The 23,948-nt window shown below is 35.5% G+C and overlaps 2 protein-coding genes and 2 long non-coding RNA genes across 4 annotated transcripts; 3 read left to right on the forward strand and 1 right to left on the reverse strand.

The window, feature by feature from the left end:
- The first annotated feature begins 914 nt into the window (after positions 1 to 914).
- On the forward strand, positions 915 to 2,467 carry LOC129297841 (uncharacterized). The gene is made up of 3 exons (XR_008590267.1): positions 915 to 1,231; positions 2,206 to 2,319; positions 2,432 to 2,467. It is a non-coding gene; the product is annotated as an uncharacterized LOC129297841 (long non-coding RNA).
- A 934-nt stretch (positions 2,468 to 3,401) lies between these two features.
- Positions 3,402 to 5,607, forward strand: LOC129297842 (uncharacterized). Its single transcript, XR_008590268.1, has 3 exons — positions 3,402 to 3,540; positions 4,763 to 4,844; positions 5,369 to 5,607. It is a non-coding gene; the product is annotated as an uncharacterized LOC129297842 (long non-coding RNA).
- A 4,215-nt stretch (positions 5,608 to 9,822) lies between these two features.
- LOC129297844 (plastid-lipid-associated protein, chloroplastic-like) lies at positions 9,823 to 19,845 on the reverse strand. Its single transcript, XM_054936187.1, has 3 exons — positions 19,289 to 19,845; positions 10,503 to 10,698; positions 9,823 to 10,348 (listed from the first exon to the last, which is right to left on the reverse strand). The coding sequence occupies exons 1-3, from the start codon at positions 19,729 to 19,731 to the stop codon at positions 10,025 to 10,027; spliced, it is 963 nt and encodes a 320-aa protein (XP_054792162.1). The 5' UTR covers positions 19,732 to 19,845; the 3' UTR covers positions 9,823 to 10,024.
- A 1,329-nt stretch (positions 19,846 to 21,174) lies between these two features.
- LOC129297843 (pentatricopeptide repeat-containing protein At3g56550-like) lies at positions 21,175 to 23,076 on the forward strand. The gene is made up of 7 exons (XM_054936186.1): positions 21,175 to 21,578; positions 21,699 to 21,861; positions 22,022 to 22,105; positions 22,234 to 22,289; positions 22,415 to 22,543; positions 22,761 to 22,873; positions 22,982 to 23,076. Exons 1-7 carry the CDS (start codon positions 21,175 to 21,177, stop codon positions 23,074 to 23,076), a joined length of 1,044 nt encoding a protein of 347 aa, XP_054792161.1.
- Positions 23,077 to 23,948: the final 872 nt, after the last annotated feature.

Below are 23,948 nucleotides of genomic sequence, written 5' to 3' on the forward strand. Positions count from 1 at the left end.
AGATTGCCTTAGAAAAAACTCTTTGCACAAGTTTGTTGGAACATATGGAAAGCAAGATGTAAGAAGGCCTACTCTGAGGATAACAATTTGGACAGTGATATTGCCTTCACATGTACACAACAAATCATCAATGACATGAAGTTGCAATCCAAACTGGATCTTCTAAGTAATCATGACACTCGTAATACAGCTAAGTAGATCTCGCCAAATTCAGGATAGGTTAGATTAGATGTCAATGGTTCTGTCAACCTTAATGGAATTGTGGCTTGTGGTGGTCTTATTAGAGATGATAAGGGCAACTTAATTGAGGGCTTTTCTAAAAATATTGGCTATCAACCTAGCACTGTTGCAGAGCTAATAAGAATCTTGAAAGGTCTTAACTTTTGCTAAAATGCTAAGATTTCTAAAGTTAATGTCTACTCTAATTCTATAGAGGCCTTATCTTTCATCGATCGAAGCTCTACTCATATTCACCCCTATTCAGACATTATCAGAAACATTAAAGATCTCACCATGCGCAATTAGGAGATAATCTTTAAACACGTCTACAAAGAAGCTAATAAATGCACTAACCTAATGACACACAAGGTTTCAAAGGAGAATTTTAATATTTGTCTATTTAATAGTCCGCCTACTGATTGTATAAGCCTTATGGCTTTTAACATTATCTGATTTCAAATTTTGCATGGTTTTATTGTGGCTTTATATTTCAAAAAAAAATATAGTAGGACTTATTAGGAAATAATATAGTGGGACTTACATCAAAACTTGTTGAAAGTATAAGGATAAGTGAATTAATTTTTTCTTAAAAAGAATAGAAATTTGAGAATTGGTCCACAGGGATTTCTTACAATGAACGGCCAAGATTTTCCCCGACTTGTCAAAACTATGCGTTTAGGTGATAAGTCTCCGGCATCCACTGGACATTTTTCCGCTGTGCATTGAATCTTCTCTTCCATGTTCTAATTGGAGATTCCTCCTCCCCTAAGCCGCCCGACTTTCCCCATTCGCTGGACACCTGGACCTCAAGTCCTCAACCTCGTTCTCGTCGCCGCTTATCGTCCTTAAAGATTCTTCACCCTCCTCGCCGTTGCCCACCTCACTCGTCCTCGGCACCTCGTCTTCAGAGTGGTCCTTCACCCTTCTGAAAACCGTGCGCTCCATAATCCAAATTCTCGTCTTCACCGTACCTCGCCGTTGCCGATCGTGGTCCGTTGTCCTCAGATTAGAGGTAATGACCCTTCTTCCGTGCCTTGTCTTTTTGCTAATGCAGGCCGTCTGGTAGTGTAAATTTATATATTTGAATACAAGAGAAATCTAAAACCCATTAAAGCCGTCAACGTCGCTTTAATACTATGTTTCAGTTTCTTCATAATCTGTTTTGGTTTCCTTCAGTCTGCGTTTCTATCACCCTTATTCCAACCTCTCAATGATCCCATAACTTCAGAGGCCAAAGCCTCACCTGAAGGCTTTGCCGATCTGGTTGGGGCCTTCAGAAAATGGGATTCTCAGTTGGGTTGTTCCAGGTTCAAGGAGGCATCTGATGGGACGAAGCTGAATGAATCGATGGGTTCTTCTTTGCAGGATACTGGAGGTGATTTGAAATGTGAGGGTTTGAAATTGAAAAATGTCAGCGTTTTGGTGAAAGGGTGGACTTGGATTATCGATTATTTACATAATTTGTACTCCTGCCAATGTGGGTTGAGCTAAGTAACAATCGTAATCTGAGACAGCAAAAGTCATAATCTTGGATGACCTTTAAGTTTTTAAATGCATCTGAAGTTCATTAATTCCTAACTTTTAAAGTTCTAGTTATAACATGTCTTTTTGATGCTGTAAAACATAAGTTTCTTATGACAACGTTCACATCAAGATAGGAAATTCTAATATCTGTTGTTTCTTATATAGTTGTATCCGTATGAGGTCTTCGATGATGTATTGCTGCCTTTGCAACATATCATATTTTAGTAATTGAATTATTAGTTGTTAACTTAGTCATTGAGGTTTTACTTTTGGACAAATATAACTGCCATAGTGGTTACATATGAGGGCCCTGCATGAAAAGCTCGAGATTTGACTATCAAGAGTTTCTTCTAATTTGATGCCTTTTAATTGATTGTGAGGAATAGTTATTTATCTTGTTGCTTAGTGTTGAATACTTAAAATGCTTTTATTGTCACCTGAAAGATTGATTGTTAATTACAGGAAGCATGGAATAAGTTCAATTCTGAGAAGATTTTCTTATCGTTCAAGGCATTTTGTTCATCTATTTTGTAGAGGGGGCCGCAACCTTGTATTAGCTGCTATGTTTACTCAAAGGTGTCTATATTACCTTAAATGGACATGAATTATATTTCATGGTTGCATTTTGTTGTTGTATGGAATAATGTACTATACGACTAAACATAAATTTAATCATGAGTTTGAGCAGTGTCCTGCAAAATTGGCTGTGAATTGAGTGTCCTGTTAGCACACATGGGTGAAGATTCTCCTCCTGTTCAGCCTTCCTCTACAGTGTCAGTATGCGATCCTCCGCCCCAAGCAGCTCCTCCTCCTCCTCCGCCATTTGATCCCAGTCGAAGTACGAATTACTATATCACCTTTTTGTCTCATCATATTTCCTTTTTTATTTTTATTTTTGAATAAATTTCATAAACTTTTGTGCAATATAACTGCTTGTTGCTAGAGAATGGTCTGCTTTTAAAAAAATTTTCTTCATGTTTGGTTTACTTTGGTTATTATGTTTACTAAAATTGTGGGGATTTGGTCACTGCAGTGGAGATTGACATTGCTTTTAGGGTTTTGATTTGGGTGGAACGGGGTTTTTTTGTCTAGCTAGTATAATTCCTGAAAAAATTGCAGTAACATGTCAGCAGCTTTTTTCTACGTGAGTTTGATTGACAAAATGAGGTAATGTGTCTTTGTGAGGAAGGATCTTTCTCTTTAGAGTGGATGAAATCATTCTAACTGAGCTTAGTGGTAAATTTGTGTGTTTTGGATGAGAGAGATTTGTGGCTGAGAATTTGGTAGGGTGCAGGGGTAGGGGTAAACAATAATAGAGCAAGTGATAGAGGGTCCAAGTTCAGGACTGGATCAATTTGTATGGTATATGGCTTCCTTTATGGCTAATGGCTATATGGCTATATGTGGATTAGGAATGCGCTCCAGACTTGTTATTGATAGACACGGGTGTCCTGCCTGATAGATTAATGAATAAAAGTTTTATTTTCATGCGTGTTGTTTGAAATACTGTGGTTACTATGCATTATGGAAGCAAAGATATCATTTTTTTTTTCTAGGTACGGATGTGTAAATTTTTTTAAAGCGACTTTTTATTTTTTTTGCTGGTTCTTCCCTTTTTTTTTTATTGTAGTGGTTGGTATCATTAAAAGGAAGGCCCTGATAAAAGATTTAGCTGCTGTGTTTCATGCGGAATGCCTTTCATACTGCCAAGAACTATTAGAACTTCAGAGAAAATGGGAGGAGGTTAGCTGCAATCCGTTTTCCCAGTTTCACATTATTTGATTACTTGTATCTCAGGTAGACATGTCTTGCTAATTCGATTTTGACAATTTCTTCTGGTGATAACCTGTGGATATGAGCATTATCTTTATTGCTATTATTGGCGTGCATTTAGCTAACGCTCTGTTTGGATGGAGAGGAAAGAGGAAGGAAAACTAGGAGAGAAAACAACTTTTCCTTTGTTTGGATGAGGAGAGAAAAGTGGGAGGAAAGAAAATAGGAGAGAAAATGGGATGTAGGACCCACTACATTTCCTCCAAAATTTTCTGTCCACATGGGGAGAGATTTTGAGGGGAAAATTTCATTCAAAAACTGCCCTCCCACTTAATTGCTCCGGACTCCCTCATTTATCATCTATGCGCCTTCTCCACTAATTCTGAATAAATGAATATTGGACGAGTGGGTTCTCCGATGGCATCCGAAGGAAAGATGACCTTTTGACTAGAGGGGAGTGAAGGGATGCTCCCAGGTTCAAGCCTTCATAATCATATCTGAATTGACCAACGATACTCTCTCCATTTCTATCTGTAGGAAAAAAATTGTATCACACAGTTTAAGAAAATCAGTTAATTATATTAATTGTGTCTAAAAATAAAAGGATTGGACTACAATACCCTTCATTAATTATGTTAATCAAGCCTTTATTAATTGTTTCTTTTGACTATGAATGATAAAATTATTAAGGATAATTTATGAAGTTTGCAATAAATGTTTATTGGAAAATATGATTTTACTTATATTAAAAAAAGCTAAAAGTGATAGTTTTTTCTATAAATAAAAATAAAGGGAGTACTTCTTTAGATTTATTTTTACCCTTATTCTTGGGAGGTTTTATCAAACTTTTTTGTTGGAAATCTTCTTACTTGGATTGCATAAGGGAGGCCATAGGCTTTTTCCCTATAACATGTTACTCCCTCCCTTTGATGTTATGAGGCACTTTTAATCGAATTGCATTTCCCAATGAGTTAGTTCATTGTATTTAAAATTACACTCTTTTTATGTTTCTTAGTTAAAAAGCCTTATTAATTACACTCCTCAATTAAAGGCAATTTTAGAAAAAGCTCATTAGTTGCACCTTGTAAGATTCAAAATGTTTTATATTTTTGAATGAAGGAAGTAAATCCTTCCATTCATTGCCAATAATATAAGGCTTGCCTATGAGTCTTTGTTGTGAGTTGAACCATTTAGTTGGTTTGTATATTATGCTTACACCTATTTTCCTATATATGGTTCGCTTCAGCCATTCATTGACTTGACTGCTCCAGAGGATTCAAGAAAGGACACCCTGCGGCCCTCCAAACGCACGAAAAAGCTGCGTTAAGGTTTGATGCAACATCATACTTATTAGGATCCAAGTCTTTTCTTTAAAGTTATCTGAATGTAGATTCTCTATTAATCTGGGTCTCTGTCCCAAGCCTTTCTTGTGCGGACATACACGTAAAGATAAAATTCGAAATGAGCATATACGTGAAAAAGTGAGGGTGGCACCTATTGAGGAAAAAATGGTAGAAAATCGGTTGAGATGGTTTGGGCATGTACAAAGAAGACCAAGGGAGGCACCAGTGAGAAGAGTGGAACATATAACTTTGAGTCCGATTAAGAGAGGTAGAGGAAGGCTTAAGAGAACACTCTTGGAAGTTGTTGAACGTGATCTCTTAATTAATAATATTTCTAAAAGGTTAATAAATGATAGAGCACAATGGCGTCTTGCAATCCATGTAGCCGACCCCACCTAGTGGGATAAAGGCTTGTTGTTGTTGTTGTTGTTGTTGTTTCTTGTTTTTAGGATTTCTTTTTCTGTACGTAGTATGCATTCCTATTTCCTAATTTCGTATGATGCTTACAGGACGAGGGGGAAAAGCTGGCTCAGCCTGAAACTTTTGATTGGTTCTTTGTACCCTGTTTTTGTTGTAAGTATAACACTTATGGAAATTATTGAAAAAAAACCTTCAAGCGTCATGCAATTCATGTAACTGGCCTCGTCCAATGAGATAAGATTTATTATTGTCGTAAATTTTGTGCATGATTAAAATAGCAGGGAAAGAAACCCAGAAAATTGAGCTTTCTGCCCGTTTTAGGTTTGTCTGTCGGTCAATGCGTCATTTCTTACTGGTTATAATTATTGTTGACAGAACCGGACTGGGCCAACGAGTCAGATCAAGAACTGACCGTATGTCTGGTCCAAAACCCTTAAAAACTAGCCAAAAGTGAAGCAGTGGAGAACTAGTCAAAATCGATCAAAACTGACTAGAACCGGTGGAAAATCAGTTGGAACCGGTTTTTCTGATTTTTTAAAATTTAAATACCTAAATATTGTTATTTTTTGTTTAAATTTGTCTTTTGGTTCGTTTTTCTTTAGTGTTATGTATATTTGATGATTTATTAGTGGCTTGGATCAAATTATGGAAGCGTGTAGCTTAGTTGGACAATTAATTTAGCATACTTGGATCATTAGTATGTATGAAACTGATATGGACATGAATGAATATTTCAAGACATATTTGGGTTTTTCTAAAATTATATTGGTAAATATTGTCTAAATTATTTTTTTCACATGTATTATTTAAAATATATTTTAATTGAGATTGGTTTGACTATGGTCTGGTCATGGTTCAACTATAGTTTAGTGAACCAATGTTCGAACTAATTCAATGTCTAGTCAGGTTCTACCAATAGTTATGAGGCATTTTTTCTCCTTTTGCCTAGTTTAAGCTGTTTTCTGAGATTGTGTCTATTAAACGATGTTTAGTTTTAAAATTTGAAGATTAACGAGTAAGGATGGATTTTGAAAAATAACAACTTTGTTGCACGCTATGTTTCATCAAGTGTGTTTATTCTATTTTTTTGAAATAAAAGAATCAACTTTCACCAATTATTTTTTTTTTAATTTGCAAACAGAAATTTTGACCTGATTTTTTCATTTGGTCCTGTTGCTTTCAGTTGGCGTAAAAAATTAACTTGCCAATGTACGAGAGACATTGACGGTGCGAGATAAATGTTGATGTGGCAAAAAACTAGAGAGAGTTTTACATGGACTTGGCTCCATATTATCTACAAGGAGAGGGGCCTCTCCTTTTCTTTTATTCACCATTTTTTTTCTTTTCCTTTTATCATCGTTAGATCAAAGTTTTAATGGGTTTGACTAAATATTTAATAAAATTATTATTTTAATTTTACATAAAAGTATATAAAGAAATTTGAACTATTAAAATTTGATCTAAACAATATAAATTTATAATATTTTATTTATATAAGATTATAATAATGATTTTATCAAAAATTAAATATCAACTGTTGAGGGCTCGCACATAATTAATTATAAAAATAATTAATTAAATGGTTGATTTTAATCATGATTAATTATATTATAATACAATTTGTTTGGATATTATTTTTTTAAAATTAATTTTAATATAATTGAAGATGTTTGGATAATTTATTTAAAATTAATTTTAACTGTATAAATTATTATAAAGGACATTTCTTTTTAAAATTAAATTATTAATATATTTGTATTTAATATTATTAAATTTGTTAAATTTTACTTAAGAAGTAAAATATATTATTTAAATTACATATCTGATTAAGTATAAAAATTTAAATTATATTAATATTAATAATTTAATTTATGTAAATAAATAACTTAATATATCTTAGTTTAAATAAATTTAATAAAAAAGAAAGATTAATTCTTAAATGTCAAATATCAATTTTACAATAACTACTAAAGAAAATAATATACAAATTGATTTCTAATGATATTATGGATATGAATCATATTTGATGAAATTGTTAAGCATTGCTTTGAAATTTGGTAATATAAAAAATGTAACAATGTAACAAATGATGTAAAATCTTTCTTTTTAAACCTTTGCAACAATCTTTGTCATGATTCTAAATTAAATTAATTTTCCTCCACTAATTAATATTTTATTTGAATTAGTTTTACAATAAGGTTAAGTGGAGAGTAGTGATTGACAGAAATTTATGTTGGCAACTTTTTTAAAGATCTACAGTTTTGATTTTATTAAGAAAAAAAAAAAGAGAAGAGAGTTTGATTTTATTTTTATAAAATTATATTTTTTTTATAATTTTTTCTTGGGCTTTTCTTTATAATTTTCTCCAACACTTTTTCACCAGCGTTTCAGAAAAAGCTCAAAATATTAGCTTTTGAAAAAAAAAATCATTTTTAATGGTTAAAATCGATTTTTTGCCTTTTCAGTTGTTTGGTTAATAAACAGAATAATTGATTTTTTTAAGTAAAAAAATTGATTAAAAACATATCCAAACACGCACTGAATAGCTTTGATCTAACGGCGATGAAAAGAAGAGAAGGGAATTGGAGTGTATGGAAAAGGAAACAGCCTGTGATGTGGCCAAAAATTATGTAGGTGCTGATGTGGTCATGAATGTGCTTTCATTAATAATTAATAAATATATAAAGCGGCGTGCATGGGCAAGCCAAATGGGAGAAGGCAGAGGAAGATGTTGCGCATGCAACAAACAAATAAACGATTTTGCGGTAATGCTTGAGGAGGAAGTCGTAGTAGGGGAACAGATTAACTCCGTTTTGCTGTTTTTATTATCTTATATCAGTTGCAAGGTTTAAAAAAATCAAATTCGTCCTTAAACTGGATGAGATACTTGCTTTAAGGCTCAAATAGTTAAATCCTGATTGGATCCGATTGGTTATAATTAATATAATATGCTTTAATATATATATATATATATATATTATGTTGAAAGTGACATTTTACATAATATTATTCTAATTTTGTCGGTTTTGCTTGAAGGGGCTAAATATCTATGTTCGATTTTCTTATACAAATTTTCTTCCTTATTGTTTTCCTCTTCTCATTCTTTATCGATTCTGGTTTTTCCAACAAGCTACAGTGTCCCGGGGGGGGTAAATGGATCCCCAACATCATCCCAGTTTCCTTGCATCTACCAAACTACGCTGCATGCCCAAATTGGTCCAATCAATCATTTTATTTAGGGAGAATAACAGTTCATTTTTTTTTTTGAAAACAAATTCATGATAGTTAAATCTCTAACAATTTTTTTTTAAAAAAAATTAGTTGTAAATATTTTAAACAATTGTAAATTTAAAAGTTTCAGCTGCAAATATGATGTTTGTTCTAAATATAACAATCAATTTGCAATTTGAATTTCTATTTACAACTGTTTGAATTAATATTTATAAGTTATTTTACAAAAAAATTTTCAGAAACTTAACCATCATTCATTCATCCTTAAAACTTTGTCATTCTCCTTTTTATTTAGTAGATGTCTTGGACATGCTTCCAAGTTTAAACAGTTTTTATAGAGATTCTTACATATTTTTCATGAAACTGCAGTAATCATTTTATTTAGGTAGAATTTTAACTAAAGAACAGATATGTGACTTAATTACTAGTAGGTCTAAAAAAAAAAAATCTGAAACTTTAGTTTAGTCCATGATGATTGAAGTGAAAATAATTTTAATGATAAAAAGATCAAAATGCCCTTCATTTATTAATTTTGTCCGAAATGCATAATTACTAGTTGTTAATTTTCTTATTTCACTTGTTAATCTATCATTATGAATTGTAAATAACATGAATTAATCTGTCAATAATTATATAAGACTTAGACATCAATTGTTCAATTATAAGCAGCAACATCAATTGTTAATTTGCTAACTTTACTTATTAATTTAGTAACATCAGTTATAAATACAACTCATATTAATAAATTAACAAGTGAAGTAAAAAAATTGACAACCAATAATTCTTCATTTCAAACAAAATTAATAAGTGAAAAATACTTTAATTTTTTTCACCATTAAAATTATTTTCACTTCAATCCTCTTAAACTAAATTGAAGTTTTAGATTTTTTTTTAAAACCTATTAGTAATTAAGTCATATCTTTGACCCTTACTTGAAATTCTCCAATTTATTTAAATGTAATTATTTTATTTGAATCTCCTAACTGAAAAGGGATCGTAGCGGTTTGATAGAGAATCCAACGTAGTGTTAGTGTGAGAACAAAGGGCTAATTGTGTGTATTATATTCCCATTCATAATGTTTACCTTTTGATGTTTTGACGATGTTGGATTTTGGGACAAACTTACTTTAGAACAGAAGTTCAATCCGAGAAACTCTTATCCTAATGCTTGCCATTTGTAACTTATTTTTTCAGAACTATTTATGTGTGTGTAATTCAATTCAATTACTTTAGCTAAAGGTTATCATCCATTTTTATTTGGTTCCTTTAAGTATATTTTGGTATTAAAGAAATATGTCACAATGAGCTAAGGTTCCGACCCATAAACATGAAGCATTTATCAGTGACTCAACCATTCTTGTTTATTCTACATACACTATACACTACAAATAAGCTCAACGCAATTCCAAATCCTGAGACTTATCAATACGAGTCTAAACCTTGTACACTACGTAAAGAACACGTAGGTTTCTTACTCATGAGCATGCATTTCATTAAGAAGCTAAGAAAGCAAACTAACTGCTTAGGCTTGACAAGAGGGAGCTTCCCTCCTTGATGAGAACGAAGACACTGCCACCATCTCCCCGAGAGATACGAAGTTCTTCGTCTAGGTATGTTGTGAGCAACCATGACTGAGCATTGCTGTTGCTGATTGGGATCTTCAATGGAGGCTGACTGGAAATTGTTCTGGCAACATTTGAGGCTGTGTCTTGCAGAGAGTTGAGTATTCCTTTGAAAGGTGTCAGGTCTATCTTCTGTCCCAAGAACTCGACATTTTCTGGTATTACTAACGAGTCTGTCAGCTGTGGCGTGCTGATGATCCCTTCGTCGAACTTGATCTGAAAAATGTTCATGGTTTCAGCAGTAAAGACCTTAAACTTAAAATATGGTTCATAAAAAAATGTCAACCAAAGACCTTAGTCATTGAATTCATCCTTCTATAGGACTTTAGTCCCTCAACATTTGCAACACATAGTAAGATTGAAGGCGAACCTGGACACGTTTTGGACTGCGAACTTCAAATTTGGCATTGGTGCTGACAGAAGTGGTAGCCAAAGGGCCAGCAAACTGAACTGAGTTTTGGACGGTGAAGTTTTGGGAATCAATTGTCTGAGATATTTCCTCTACCTTCACCAGTGGCAGTGTTCCTCTTGACAACAGTGGGAACAAACCTGCAAATGATGTGTACCTGCACAGCCACAGATACCCCATAATAAGTTAATCACCATGACATTCGACCAATCATGAAAATTTCTTGCATGCTGTGTGTGTGTGTGTGTGTGAGTGAGTGAGTGAGTGAGTGAGTGGGGGGAGAGAGAGAGAGAGAGAGGCAATTTGCACGTGGGCCACACATTTTTGGATTCAACATCAATCCTTGCACGAGTTCAAACGCTACAACACAAAGTCCGGGATTCACATTCATAATATCCTTCTAGCCCAGAGTAGGTTGACTCATCATTTTTATATAGAGAAGGAGGGGGGGGGGCATGTGGGAATATTATGTTATTATTGAGAATTATTAGCATTTATTAGGATCTCATTAATTAGGCTTTATTAGTATTTATTAGCTTTTATCTCTCTTGATGTATATATATAGGACCAATGTATACATTAGAATTGCAATGAGACAATACAATTTTTTCCTCTCTAAAAATTCCACATGGTATCAGAGCATCAGGCTCAAAATTTCAAATTAAATTAGTTCTGGAATGGCTAGAATGGGGCTGCCTGAACAGTACGTGATGGTGTTTGTGTGGACAATGGTGGAGCGAGTTTTGAATCTCACCACCACCCTAGACGTACTTAGGAGGCTCCGAATGGCGAAACCCAGGGCGGCGGCGGCGAACGGCGGCGCGTGTAGACCACACGCGCCACCCCTGTTCACTGCGTCAGTAAACTTTCGGCGGCGCGTGGAGGCGCGTGGAGGCTCCGTTCAGGACGCGATCTTCTCGGACGGCAACGACGCACTCTCTCCGGCAAGATCCAGCACAATCCGGTGTATGGGCACATCGTTTTCGAACCATATCAGGTCGTATGGTGTTGTTAGTGCCCTGTTTTGCTGGATTTGGAGTTATATTGGGTTGTGGCTTCTGTTTTCAGTCTACCAAAAAGCTTTTTCCTCATTTGAAGTGCTAGGGGTGGTACTATGGCTACTTTTATGTAGTGTTGTGCATAATTCCAGATCTGCACCCATGGCATTTGTGGCAAAAAGAGAGTCTTTCCTTCAAGCTTTAAAGACGACTCAAAGTGCAGTGGTCTGGATCGTGGATTCCGGGGCATCTGATCATATGACTAATTGTCATCAATTGTTCACCACTTACACCCCATGTGCTGGAAATATTAAAGTGAAAATTGCAGACGGCTCCTTAGCACCGGTGGCAGGAAAAGGGAGTATCCGTATATCAGATTCTATTACTTTGGAATCTGTCCTTCACGTGCCAAAACTTGACTGTAATTTACTTTCAATCAGTCAACTGACCAGGCACTCAAATTATTTTGCTAAATTTCTCCCGTCACATTGTGTGTTTCAGGATCTATCATCTGGTGCGACAATCGGCAATGCCAAAGAATATGAGGGGCTCTACTATTTAGAGGTCGTCACTCGAGTAGATAACCCACCTATTGTTGGTAATTCTGCATCTACCTCTAAACTTCATGATTTTATGTTATGGCATAAGAGAATGGGTCATCCCAATTTTCATTACCTTCAGCGGTTGTTTCCAAACTTATGCCCGACCTTGAATCATAGTGAAATCCAGTGTGAGGTATGTGAACTTGCCAAACACCATCGAACTTCCTTTCCTTGAGCCAAATACACACCTACCAAACCTTTCACAACCATCCACAGTGATTTGTGGGGACTATCTCGCACTTCAAACCGTACTCAAACAAAATGGTTCATCTCCTTCATTGATGACCACACTCGTGTTTGTTGGGTTTACCTTTTGAAAAACAAGTCCGAGGCTGCATCCACATTCATGAGTTTTTTCACCATGATCAAAAACCAATTCAACACTAGCATTCAAGTTTTACACACCGATAATGGCACTGAATACTTCAACCAATCTTTGAGTAATTTTCTCCAAATACATGGGATTATCCATACCAGTACGTATGCCCATACACCCCAACAAAATGGGGTCGCAGAAAGAAAAAATAGACATATCCTTGAAGTTGCAAGAGCACTCATGTTCACTTGCAACGTGCCAAAGTTTTATTGGGGAGATGCCATTTTAACCGCAACCTATCTCATCAACCGGATGCCCAGTCGAATATTAGCCTTCGAAACTCCTCTCCAAAAATTGCAGAGTGTTTTTCCTACATCCCACATTGAAACCAAACTTCCGCTTCGTGTGTTTGGGTGCACAACCTTTGTTCATATCCACCAAAGCAGTAAACTTGAACCTCGAGCTATCAAGTGTATCTTCCTTGGCTATTTTCCTACTCAAAGAGGATATAAGTGCTTTGATCCTGTTTCTAAACGCATCCTTGTAAGCCTTGATGTTACTTTCCATGAAGAAACTCCTTTTTATTCCAATTCCTCAATTCAAGGGGAGAATATCGGTGAATCTCAGACTTGGGAACTAGAACCTAACGCTGAATATATACTTCTTGAGTCCGTGTCTCCTTTACTAGAACCATCACCCTTACCTTTGTCCAACATGCCACCTTCACCAACCTCTTCTCTTATGCCAAAGTTTGAGGAAAACAAGAAAACAGAGAAAGATGTGGAAAGACCACAAAAGGGGGAGTTGTTAGTTTACACTCGAAAGAAGAAAACAAAAGATAGTGAGCAACTTGTACCTGAGGCATCAAGAGAGTCAGAACCAGAGGTAGTCCCTGAAGCTGACGTACCAAAGATTGATCCATCTAGTAAGCCAGATGACTCAGAACAAAGATGTGAATCTACTGATCTTGATCTACCTATTGCCCTTCGGAAACAACCTCGGTCTTGTACTTTGCATCCGATTCAGAAGCATGTGTCCTACAAGGCTCTCTCTCCTGGTTACCGAGCCTTCATCACTAATTTGGATAAAGTTGTTATTCCTAACAACATCCAAGAAGCATTGGAAATACCAGAATGGAGAAATGCAGTTGTGGAGGAAATGAAAGCTTTGGAGAAAAATGAAACATGGGAGATTGTTGAAAGACCTAGAGGTAAGAAACTAGTTAGTTGCAAGTGGGTCTTTACCCCAAAGTATAAGGCTGATAGCACACTTGACAAGTTGAAAGCACGGTTAGTAGCAAGAGGTTTCACCCAGACTTATGGCATAGACTACAAAGAGACGTTTGCGCCAGTGGCAAAACTGAACACTATAAGAATCTTATTGTCAGTGGCAGCCAACCTTGAATGGCGTCTTCATCAACTAGATATCAAAAATGCTTTTTTAAATGGAGAATTGAAGGAAGAAGTCTACATGACTTTACCTCCTGGGTTTGATAGAGGCAGAAATGACAAAGTATGTCGGCTGAAAAAATCACTGTATCGCTTGAAACAGTCACCTAGGGCATGGTTTGACAGATTCTCAAAGGTCCTGAAGTTAGAAGGCTACAAGCAAGGATTGTCAGATCATACGATGTTTGTTAAGGCTGAGGGAGCTAAGAAGTGCATCCTCATTGTGTACGTTGATGATATAATCCTTACAGGAGATCATGTTGATGAAATAGCAAGGATAAAAACTATCCTTAGTAAGGAATTTGAAGTTAAGGATCTTGGGAACTTGAAATATTTTCTTGGGATGGAAGTTGCTAGGTCAAAATGAGGAATATATGTATCTCAGAGGAAGTATATACTTGATCTTCTCAAGGAAACTGGCATGTTGGGTTGTAAACCTAAGGAAACTCCTATTGTGATCTCGAAAAAGAAGAGGCCACCTAAGAAAAGCGGCACTGAGGAGTTAGAAGGAGAAGACAACTCTGATAATGAAGTTGAAGAAGAAGAAGACAAGGAGAAAGAAGAAACCATTGATAAAGACAGATATCAAAGACTGGTTGGGAAGCTGATTTATTTATCCCATACGAGGCCAGATATTGCTTTTGCTGTCAGTGTAGTAAGTCAATACATGTGTGATCCAAGGAAGAGACACCTGGAAGCTGTATATAGGATTCTCAGATACCTTAAGGGTACACCTGGTAAGGGATTGTTATTCAAGAAGCATGATCAAAGGACAATTGAGATTTACACCGATGCAGACTGGGGGGGGACTTATGGAGACAGGAGATCCACCTCTGGCTATTGTTCATTTGTGTGGGGAAACTTAGTAACCTGGAAAAGTCAAAAGCAAAGAGTTGTATCCAGAAGCAGTGCTGAATCAGAATTGAGAGCATTAGCTCAAGGAATTACAAAAGAACTATGGATAAGAAGGGTCATGGAAGAAATAGAAGTCAGAGTTGATCCACCAATGAAATTGTATTGTGATAATAAGGCTGCTATAAGCATGGCATTGAATCCTGTACAGCATGAGAGATCTAAACATGTTGAAGTGGATAGACATTTTATCAGAGAGAAAGTAGAAGGAGGTATTGTATGTCTGACATACCTACCTACAAAGTTACAAGCTGCGGATGTACTAACCAAGGGACTACCCACGCCTGCATTTGAGAGTTGTATAAGCAAGTTGGACATGATTAGCATCTATGATCCAACTTGAGGGGGAGTGTGGGAATATTATGTTATTATTGAGAATTATTAGCATTTATTAGGATCTCATTAATTAGGCTTTATTAGTATTTATTAGCTTTTATCTCTCTTGATGTAAATATATAGGACCAATGTGTACATTAGAATTGCAATGAGATAATACAATTTTTTCCTCTCTAAAAATTCCACAGGGCAGGACATGCCATATGTTTGGATGGGAAAATGAGAAGAGAAGGAGAATGAAATGGTTAAGTCATTTCTTGAGAGAAAAGAGAATATATGCCCCATGTAATATATCATTTTGATTATTGAGAATCAATCAACAACAACAACAACAACAACAAGCCTTTATCCCACTAGGTGGGGTCAGCTACATGAATTGCAAGACACCATTGTGCTCTATCATTTATCAAGCTTTTAGGAATATTATTAATTAAGAGATCGCGTTCAACAACTTCCAAGAGTGTTCTCTTAGGCCTTCCTCTACGTCTTTTAATCGGACTCAAAGTTATATATTCCACTCTTTTCACTGGTGCCTCCCTTGGTCTTCTTTGTACATGCCCAAACCATCTCAACCGATTTTCTATCATTTTTTCCTCAATAGGTGACACCCTCACTTTTTCACGTACGTGCTCATTTCGAATTTTATCTTTATGTGTACGTCCGCACATCTATCGTAACATTCTCATCTCTGCTACTCCAACTTTATGCTCTTGCTGTCCCGTTAGAGTCCAGCATTCACTACTATATAACATTGCCGGTCTGATAGCAGTGCGATAAAACTTTCCTTTAAGTTCATTAGGCACCTTACGGTCACAAATAACTCCTTTAGCTTTTCTCCAATTAAACCACCCAGCTTGAATTTTATGTGAAATATCTCCACTGATTTCGCCATCATTTTGAATAATGGCTCCCAAATATCTAAACTTTTTCACTTGAAGTATAATTTGATCTCTCAATTTCACTTCTAAATTATTATCGAATAGTCCTTTACCAAATTTACAATATAAATATTCCGTCTTACTTCTACTCAAACGAAAACCTTTCGACTCCAATGTCCTCCTCCATAACTCAAGTTTGCAATTAACCTCTTCTCTTGTCTCTGCTATAAGAACTATATCATCCGCGAAGAGCATACATTTCAGGATTTCCTCTTGAATATGTTCCGTCAAAACATTTAAAATCAAGTTGAACAAATAAGGACTTAGAGATGATCCCTGATGTAGTCTAATCTTTATAGGAAAATCCTTTGTTTGACCACTAGGCGTTCTTATACTAGTTTTTACCCCCTCATACATATCTTGTATGGCTTTAATATAAGCAATCCATACTCCCTTTTTTTCCAACGCTTTCCAAAGCACTTCTCTTGGTATACGGTCATAAGCTTTTTCCAAATCAATAAACCATGTGTAGATCTTTATCTTTACAACGATACTTTTCCATTAATCCCCTTAGTAGATAAATCGCCTCTGTAGTTGATCTACCTGACATAAAACCAAATTGATTCTCAAAAATACTTGTCTCCAATCTCAACCTGTGCTCAATTACTTTCTCCCACAATTTTATTGTGTGACTCATGAGTTTAATCCCTCTATGGTTAGTACAATTCTGAATATCTCCTTTATTTTTATAAATAGGAATTAATATACTTCTCCTTCACTCATCATGCATTTTCTTGGACCGTAAAATCACATTAAATAACTTAGTTAACCATCTCACCCCTTCTTCACCTAAACATTTCCACGCTTCGATAAATATACAATCAGGTCCGTTGGCTCTACCATTTGTCATTTTCTTAAGAGCTTCCTTTACCTCCTTATCATGTATTATTCGATAAAATGACAAATTTTGTTCTCCTTCACCAGATACTAAATCCTCCAAGTTATTAGATGAATTCTCTCCGTCATTGAAAAGTTTAGAAAAGTAAGTCTTCCATCTATTTTTAATTTCATCATCTGTAACTAAAATTCTTCCCTCTTCATCCTTAATACACCTTACCTGTTCTAGATCTCTTGATTTTCTTTCCCTACTCTTGGCAATCTTATAAATATTTTGCTCTCCTTCCTTCGTCTCAAGGTTCTTATAAAATTCTTCAAAGCCTTAGAACGAGCTTCACCCACAGCTCTCTTAGTTTCCTTCTTAACCATACGGTACCTCTCCCAATTTTCCTCATTGTTACATAAATGTATGGCTTTAAAACAGTTCTTCTTATACTTGATTTTGTTCTGTACACTATTATTCCACCACCAAGACTCCTTATCTCTCGGACCAGAACCTTTCGATAGTCAAAGTATAAGAAGAAAACGTGAAAATTATCCTGAGATAGGCAAAGGCTTAACAAATTATCCTGCTATAATAAAAACGTGAAAATTCTATACTTCAGTGCAAAATATAGGACAACATGTATACAATTAGAGGTGGAAATAAGCTAGGGTGAGTTAAGCTTTAGCCAAATAGGCTTGAGCCTATATAAGGCTTTTCTCACGACTTAAGCCTAGGCCTACTTAAAATTAAACCTTTTAAATAGACTCACATGTTAGTTTTTAAACTTCTCAAATATACTTTAGGACTATTATAATATACAACATGATTTATCAATTACAATATACAATAATTGAGAGAACTTGCCAACTATAATACAATCTAACAATAAAATAACAACATTAAAATTAATATATAAGTCCAATATGATTGAAAATGTAATTAAAAATAAAAAAAATAAAATGATTAAAAATCAAATAGTAAAATTGATGTGTTTGTGATATATTATATTGTGTCTATGTGTGTAAATATATATGCTGGCTTGTTAAGCTTATAGGTTAATCCTTGAAAAAATAAGCTTAGCCTATTAAACTAAATAGGCCTAGTTAAAAACACAAACCTGGCTTGAGTCTATTTAGCAAATAGGTTAGGTTAAACCAAAAGTAAGTCAAGTTGTAGGCCCCTATTAAGACCCCTGGCCTATTCCTACCCCTAAATACAAATAGTATAACATGACAAAATATGAAATACTCACTTCATTCCAAATTATAAAATACTTTTAGATAAAATCTCACATATCAATAAATCACATTAAATGCACTTAATAACCTGATCTTTTTAAAATAAAAATATAAACTTTCAAAATACTTATCATTTAATATATTAAAAAGAGAAGGAATGAAAATTAATTATAGACAGAGAAAGGATAATATTGAAATTGGTACATTTAATGAAATCTTAATTTACCCAAAGTATCTTATATTTTGGGATAAAGAAACTTCTTCAAAAAAACCCTATAATTTGGAATGGGAGGAGTATAATTAATAAATTTTAGGGACTATTGTATTTATTAATTTTCAAAATTTAAGATTGAATGAATCTAATAATTTAAAAATCAAATTGTTAATTTGATCAAATCCATTATAAAGTCAATTCATCCTAAATCCCATAATTAATAATTAGATCTTTTGTATTGGATGAATAAATGTACTGTGTATGTTTACAATAAATTAAAAAAAAAACATTAGTACTAGTTAATGGTATATACTTAATATACTTTTGAACTTCAATATATCAATTAAAGGCATATAACATAGGAAAGAAACTCAATCTTGTATTTAGTAATAATAAATATATACATGAATAAAAGTAGGGGGGAAAGCTGACAAGATAGAACTGACTCACAATCACTTGTACTGTACTATCGTTTCTCTTACATGGATAAGAACAGAGCTCCATCTTTCACAATTAGTTTTTTATGACCTTTTTTTCTGTTAAACATATCACCTATTCAAATTTGAGTAATGTCAGGTCTTACGTGAAGATAACACTCCTACTATTGTTTTCATCCTAAAATCTTAAAGAGATATTGCCTAAGAAATATTGAATTCCTTCAACAACACCGACCACCAGTGTTGGGATCTCGCGGCTTAAGGATATCTCACGAGTCATTATTTGCATCATGGACACTTAACTCATACTCCAACACATTCGATTGATCAAACACAATCACAAGTAAATATCTTAATACATTTTAGTAAGCCCAGACATTATATAACATTTTATCGACTATTTTTGAATGTTGCTCGAGAAGCATAACAGAAAATTAAACAATTCCAACAACAACTAAGATATATAAGGAATAGGAAACTCTTACGCGAGAATCCATTTTCCATTGAGCAGCGTCAGGGCCTCAGTAGGCGCAGGGTTTGGGTTCTTAGCCTCAAGTTGCGTGATAAGCTCCACGATCTCCGCTCTCGTCTCGCTCGTAGCCTTCAATCCTCGATCGGTCCCATAAAACGAATCCACCAACGCCTTTTTCAGGCGATCAGTCTCCAGCTCCTCCACCGCCTTCTCCTCCGCCACTGCCACAGGCACCGCCGAATCCTCCTTCTTTTCAGGACCCCACTCGTCGTCGTCTGTCACTGCTCGAACACAGAACACGGGCCGTGGCGAATTGTTAGGTTTTCTGATGGATTGACCGGAAAATTCAACCATGCACGGCAGAGAAATTGAAGTTTTAGGCGTGAGATTAGAAGCCGGAGGGGTGACTGAAAGGGCTTTGCAGCGGAATTGATTGAGCTGGGACAAAGACGCCATTGTTTTTTATCTCCAATTTGGAAGTTAGCAATAGGAATGAACAGAGAGAAAGCACAAACAGCTATAAGAAAGAGCAAGAGGGACCGATATTTTCATACCCAGAAACGAGAAGCGGTTCCTACATCTTTTAAAGGCATGGGTTGAGTGAAAGGACATATTATCCTTGCATCGCATCGTTCTAGTTTTCTTCCATGGCCCACCCCCTAGAGAAACTGGGGGCAATACCGTTCACAAAATGAATAAGACAGACATTGAAAAACACAACAACCCAAAAAGAGTTTCATATAAATCCGTTTACATTTAAGTTTTAAGATCTAAACAAAATTTTTCGAAACCTTAATAATTATTGAAATAGTAATGAAATTTGACATATTATTTATCAAATAGAATGATTTAATCAAATTTTGGAAACAATTATTATAATTTCATTTAATACTAAATATTGAATTATTAAAAATTTATATCAATATTAAATCTTTTTTTTTTTTTTGGGTGCCCACGTTTTAGCTGAGAAAGCATTGGAATGAGAAAGAATCCAAAAACGCCAAGGAAATGGAGTGTGAGGTAGTCAATTTCTCTCTCTTCTTTTTCATATATTCTGTACCCTTCTATTTTTTTATTCATTTAGGGTAAGCGAAACGTTTCAATTTATGTGAATGCGAATGGCCAATGCAGGAAATCTTGCTATGAACGAAACTAGGAATGGCCATATGTAGCTGCTCTGGAACTTTCTTATTTGTTGCTTCGGTTCATGTCAATTCTTGCCTTTGATATTTATGCTCAGAAGATGAGCAAATTTGAGAAGCACTTGTTGTGCTTGGGCCCATATTGAACAAGAATCAAATCCAATCCCCCTCATGCTCCGGAAGCCTAGATTTATTATCAAAATCTACTTTTTTACAATAAAGTCAGTTGGTAAAAGCTCATCACTCATTCATAAGGTTATAACATCAAATCAAACAATTTTAACCATATGATTTTACAATATCAACAATTTCAATCACATGCTGGTTCAAGTCCAAGCTTGTTTCAAATGCTTATATAAGAACTGAGTCCATAAACCTCTATGTAAAAAAAAAATATCTCTCTGTTTTATTATTATTATTATTATTATTATTTTTTGCAAACACAGCCTAAAAAAATGGAGTTAAATGAATAGTCTAGAGATTTTTTTTATTCAAGGGCTTTACTTTTCAACCAATTTTACCAACCCACATTTTTAACACAACTCACCACACTCATATAGTCATGTATACCCCCATCTCTTTATCATCGGGTATAGAACTTGCGATCTCTCTTTCATGGGAGAGCCGTGAAAATTGTAATTATAGTTTATGCTAAAACTCTAATTTCTTTTTTAAAGTATATTAATTTTTCTGTCCCCCAAAATCCAAATTCTAAACTGATGAAGAGGAGATAGCTATTCCTTCTACCATACGAAGAATGTCCATGAGCGTTAAACTTCTTCTGCAGCACCACACCAGAAAGACCACAAAACAGAGAATCGTGGCTCTTCTTCAGAACGCCAACCTAACACGCCTCCTTCAACTTCATGCTCTTTACATCAAAACATGTTTCTTCTGCCATGACAACTTCCTCAAGTCAAAGTTCTTAAACGCTGTCATTTCTCTTTCTTCGCCCCATCATGACGCTGATTTGTATTATGCTCGTTCCATGTTCGATTCCTTTTCCCTTCCTGACACATTCATCTGGAACACCATGATGCGTGCTTACTTGAATGCTCAAAAGCCTGCAGAATCTCTTGCCCTTTACTTCCAAATGCGCTTCCACGACGACCTTCCACTCGATAGTTTCAGCCTCTCGCTGGTTCTTCAAGCATGCGGGAGGTTAATGGATTGTGATAATGGCATGATGATTCACGCCTATGTGGTGAAACTTGGGTTTTGCCGTGGATTGTTTTGTCCAAACTGCGCTTATTGAAATGTATGCAAGATGTGGTTGCACAGAGCAATGCAGCTAAGGTGTTTGATTTTATGGAAGAACCAGATTTGGTTTGCTCACAAGGTTCTATTGTCAGAGTACGTTAAAATTGGAGATATTCAAAGGCCCGTGAACTGTTTGACAGAATGCCCCAAGAGATTTGGTTTCATGGAACACCATTATTCATGGGTATGCCTCATTTGACGATGCGTTGGACATTGCCAACAGTGAAAGAGACAACAATCTAACCAGGCTTTGAAGCTCTTGATGATATGCAAGTAGCTAATGTAGTGCCTGATAAGATCACGTTAATCATGTCCTGAATGCGTGTGGAATGTTGGTGCCTTAGGAATGGGCAAAACGATTCATGAAGTACATTGAGACAAACCGAATTGGAATAGACATGAAAGCTGGGGACATCTCTTTTAGACATGTACGCAAAGTGTGGGGACATAGATAGTTCAGTGAGAGTATTTAAGCGATTGAAAGATAAGGATATTTTTACTTGGAGTGTCATGATCATGGGTTTTTCAAGCCACGGGCTTGGTCATCTTGCTTTAGAAACTTCACCAAGATGTAGCTGAAGGAATTAAACCAAATGATGTTACCTTCATGGTGTATTAAGTGCATGTAGTCCATATTGGGTTGGTTGAGACTGGATGGATGTACTTCAAATCAATGAATAGTGTTTTATGGAATTAATCCTAATTGAACATTATGGGTGGTATGGTTGACATTTTAGGCCGAGCAGGGCGGCTTCAGAGGCTTGGAACTCCTTAGGACTATCCCTTACACCAGACGCCATAGTTTGGAGGGCCTTTCTTGGAGCTTGTAGAATCCACAAGAACATTGAACTAGCAGAGGAGCTATTGTAAATCTTCTGCAACTGGAGCCTCAAGTAACCTTTCAAGGTAGTGAATTTTAGAAGGATGGTGAAAAATTGCCAAATCTTCATAGAAGGTCCCGGTTTGGAAGCAGCACAGTTGAAGTTGATGATGCCTTATATATGAATTTGTTCTCGGAGATAAGTGACAACCAATGATCCAAAATCAGTTCAGATTTATGAAATGTTGGACGAAATTCTTCAGAGACTTTGATCTGCTGGATATGAGGCTCCAACATCAAGGTACGCAATATCTTGAGGAACATGAGAAACAAAATCAATTAGCTACTCATAGTGAGAAGTTAGCAATTGCTTTTGGTATTCTTGCGACGGCTCCAGGAACGCCCATAAGAATGTTTTAAGAACCCTCGAGTATGTGAGGATTGTCAATTGATCATTAAGTGTATGGTTGGGTTGCATCCTTAGAAAAGGGGAAGGTAAGAAACAGAATATCAGTGTCTGCTAACAATCCTCCCCCAGAAGCCTCCTCAGGACAACGATACGTCATTGATGGAGGATGACAGACATGATGGTCCAAATTAATGAAACGGTAATAAAGGCACGACGAGGAAGAGCTGAGAAGGATTAGAGGAGGACAAGGAGAGATGGTTAGGTGAATGGGAACTACTATGATGGTTCAAATCATAATGGTGGATGAGCATGGCTTTCCAGATCTGTGACATGGTTCCAAATCTGCCTCTAGAAGGCACGGCGACGGAGTTCTCAAGATGAATGACAAGAGGAAGGGCACTGGTGTGAGGTGATAATGCCAGAGCTCTGGCAGCCAACGCTGGGGGCAACGATGCGAGCTGATTTGTTTTTTTTTTTTTTTTCAAAAAAAATGAGAGATGGTTAGCCTTTTCACAAAATTTAATTTTATTTAGGTTTCTCAACCTTGCAAAGAAAATTCAAAATTTTTTTATTCTTTCTTATGATTAAAGTGTTTTTGTAGTCATTCACAGGAGTTGAGTCTTGTAAAAGAATTAATTTTCATAGCATAATAAATCAATACTTAAATTTTTATTGAAAAAAAATATTTTATATTAATACTCAATAATACCTCAAATATATTACCTCCATACATGTGGGTTAAAAAAAAAAAAAAGCACTTCAATAGTCCTTAGATGCAATTTTCCATTTAAAAAGAATGATGTGAACTGATTGGCTTAACCGGTGCAAGTGATATTGTGGCATGAAGCTAGAGACGAGCTGTAGCAAAAGCATCATAGCTATTTTTGCTCGTATCTACAGTAGTACGTGAGAGGAGTCGGATACACATGTCAGCTTTTTATTAACTAAAAGATGATTTTCATTATATTGAAGCAAAATACAAGCATTAATTAATGCAAGAACAAAAGAAAACCTAGCCACACAAGACTCGAGAAACTAAATA

This window comes from Prosopis cineraria, unplaced genomic scaffold (genome assembly GCF_029017545.1).
Source record: "Prosopis cineraria cultivar Desert tree isolate PC_DT_omini unplaced genomic scaffold, ASM2901754v1 PC624, whole genome shotgun sequence".
Taxonomy (NCBI): domain Eukaryota; kingdom Viridiplantae; phylum Streptophyta; class Magnoliopsida; order Fabales; family Fabaceae; genus Prosopis; species Prosopis cineraria.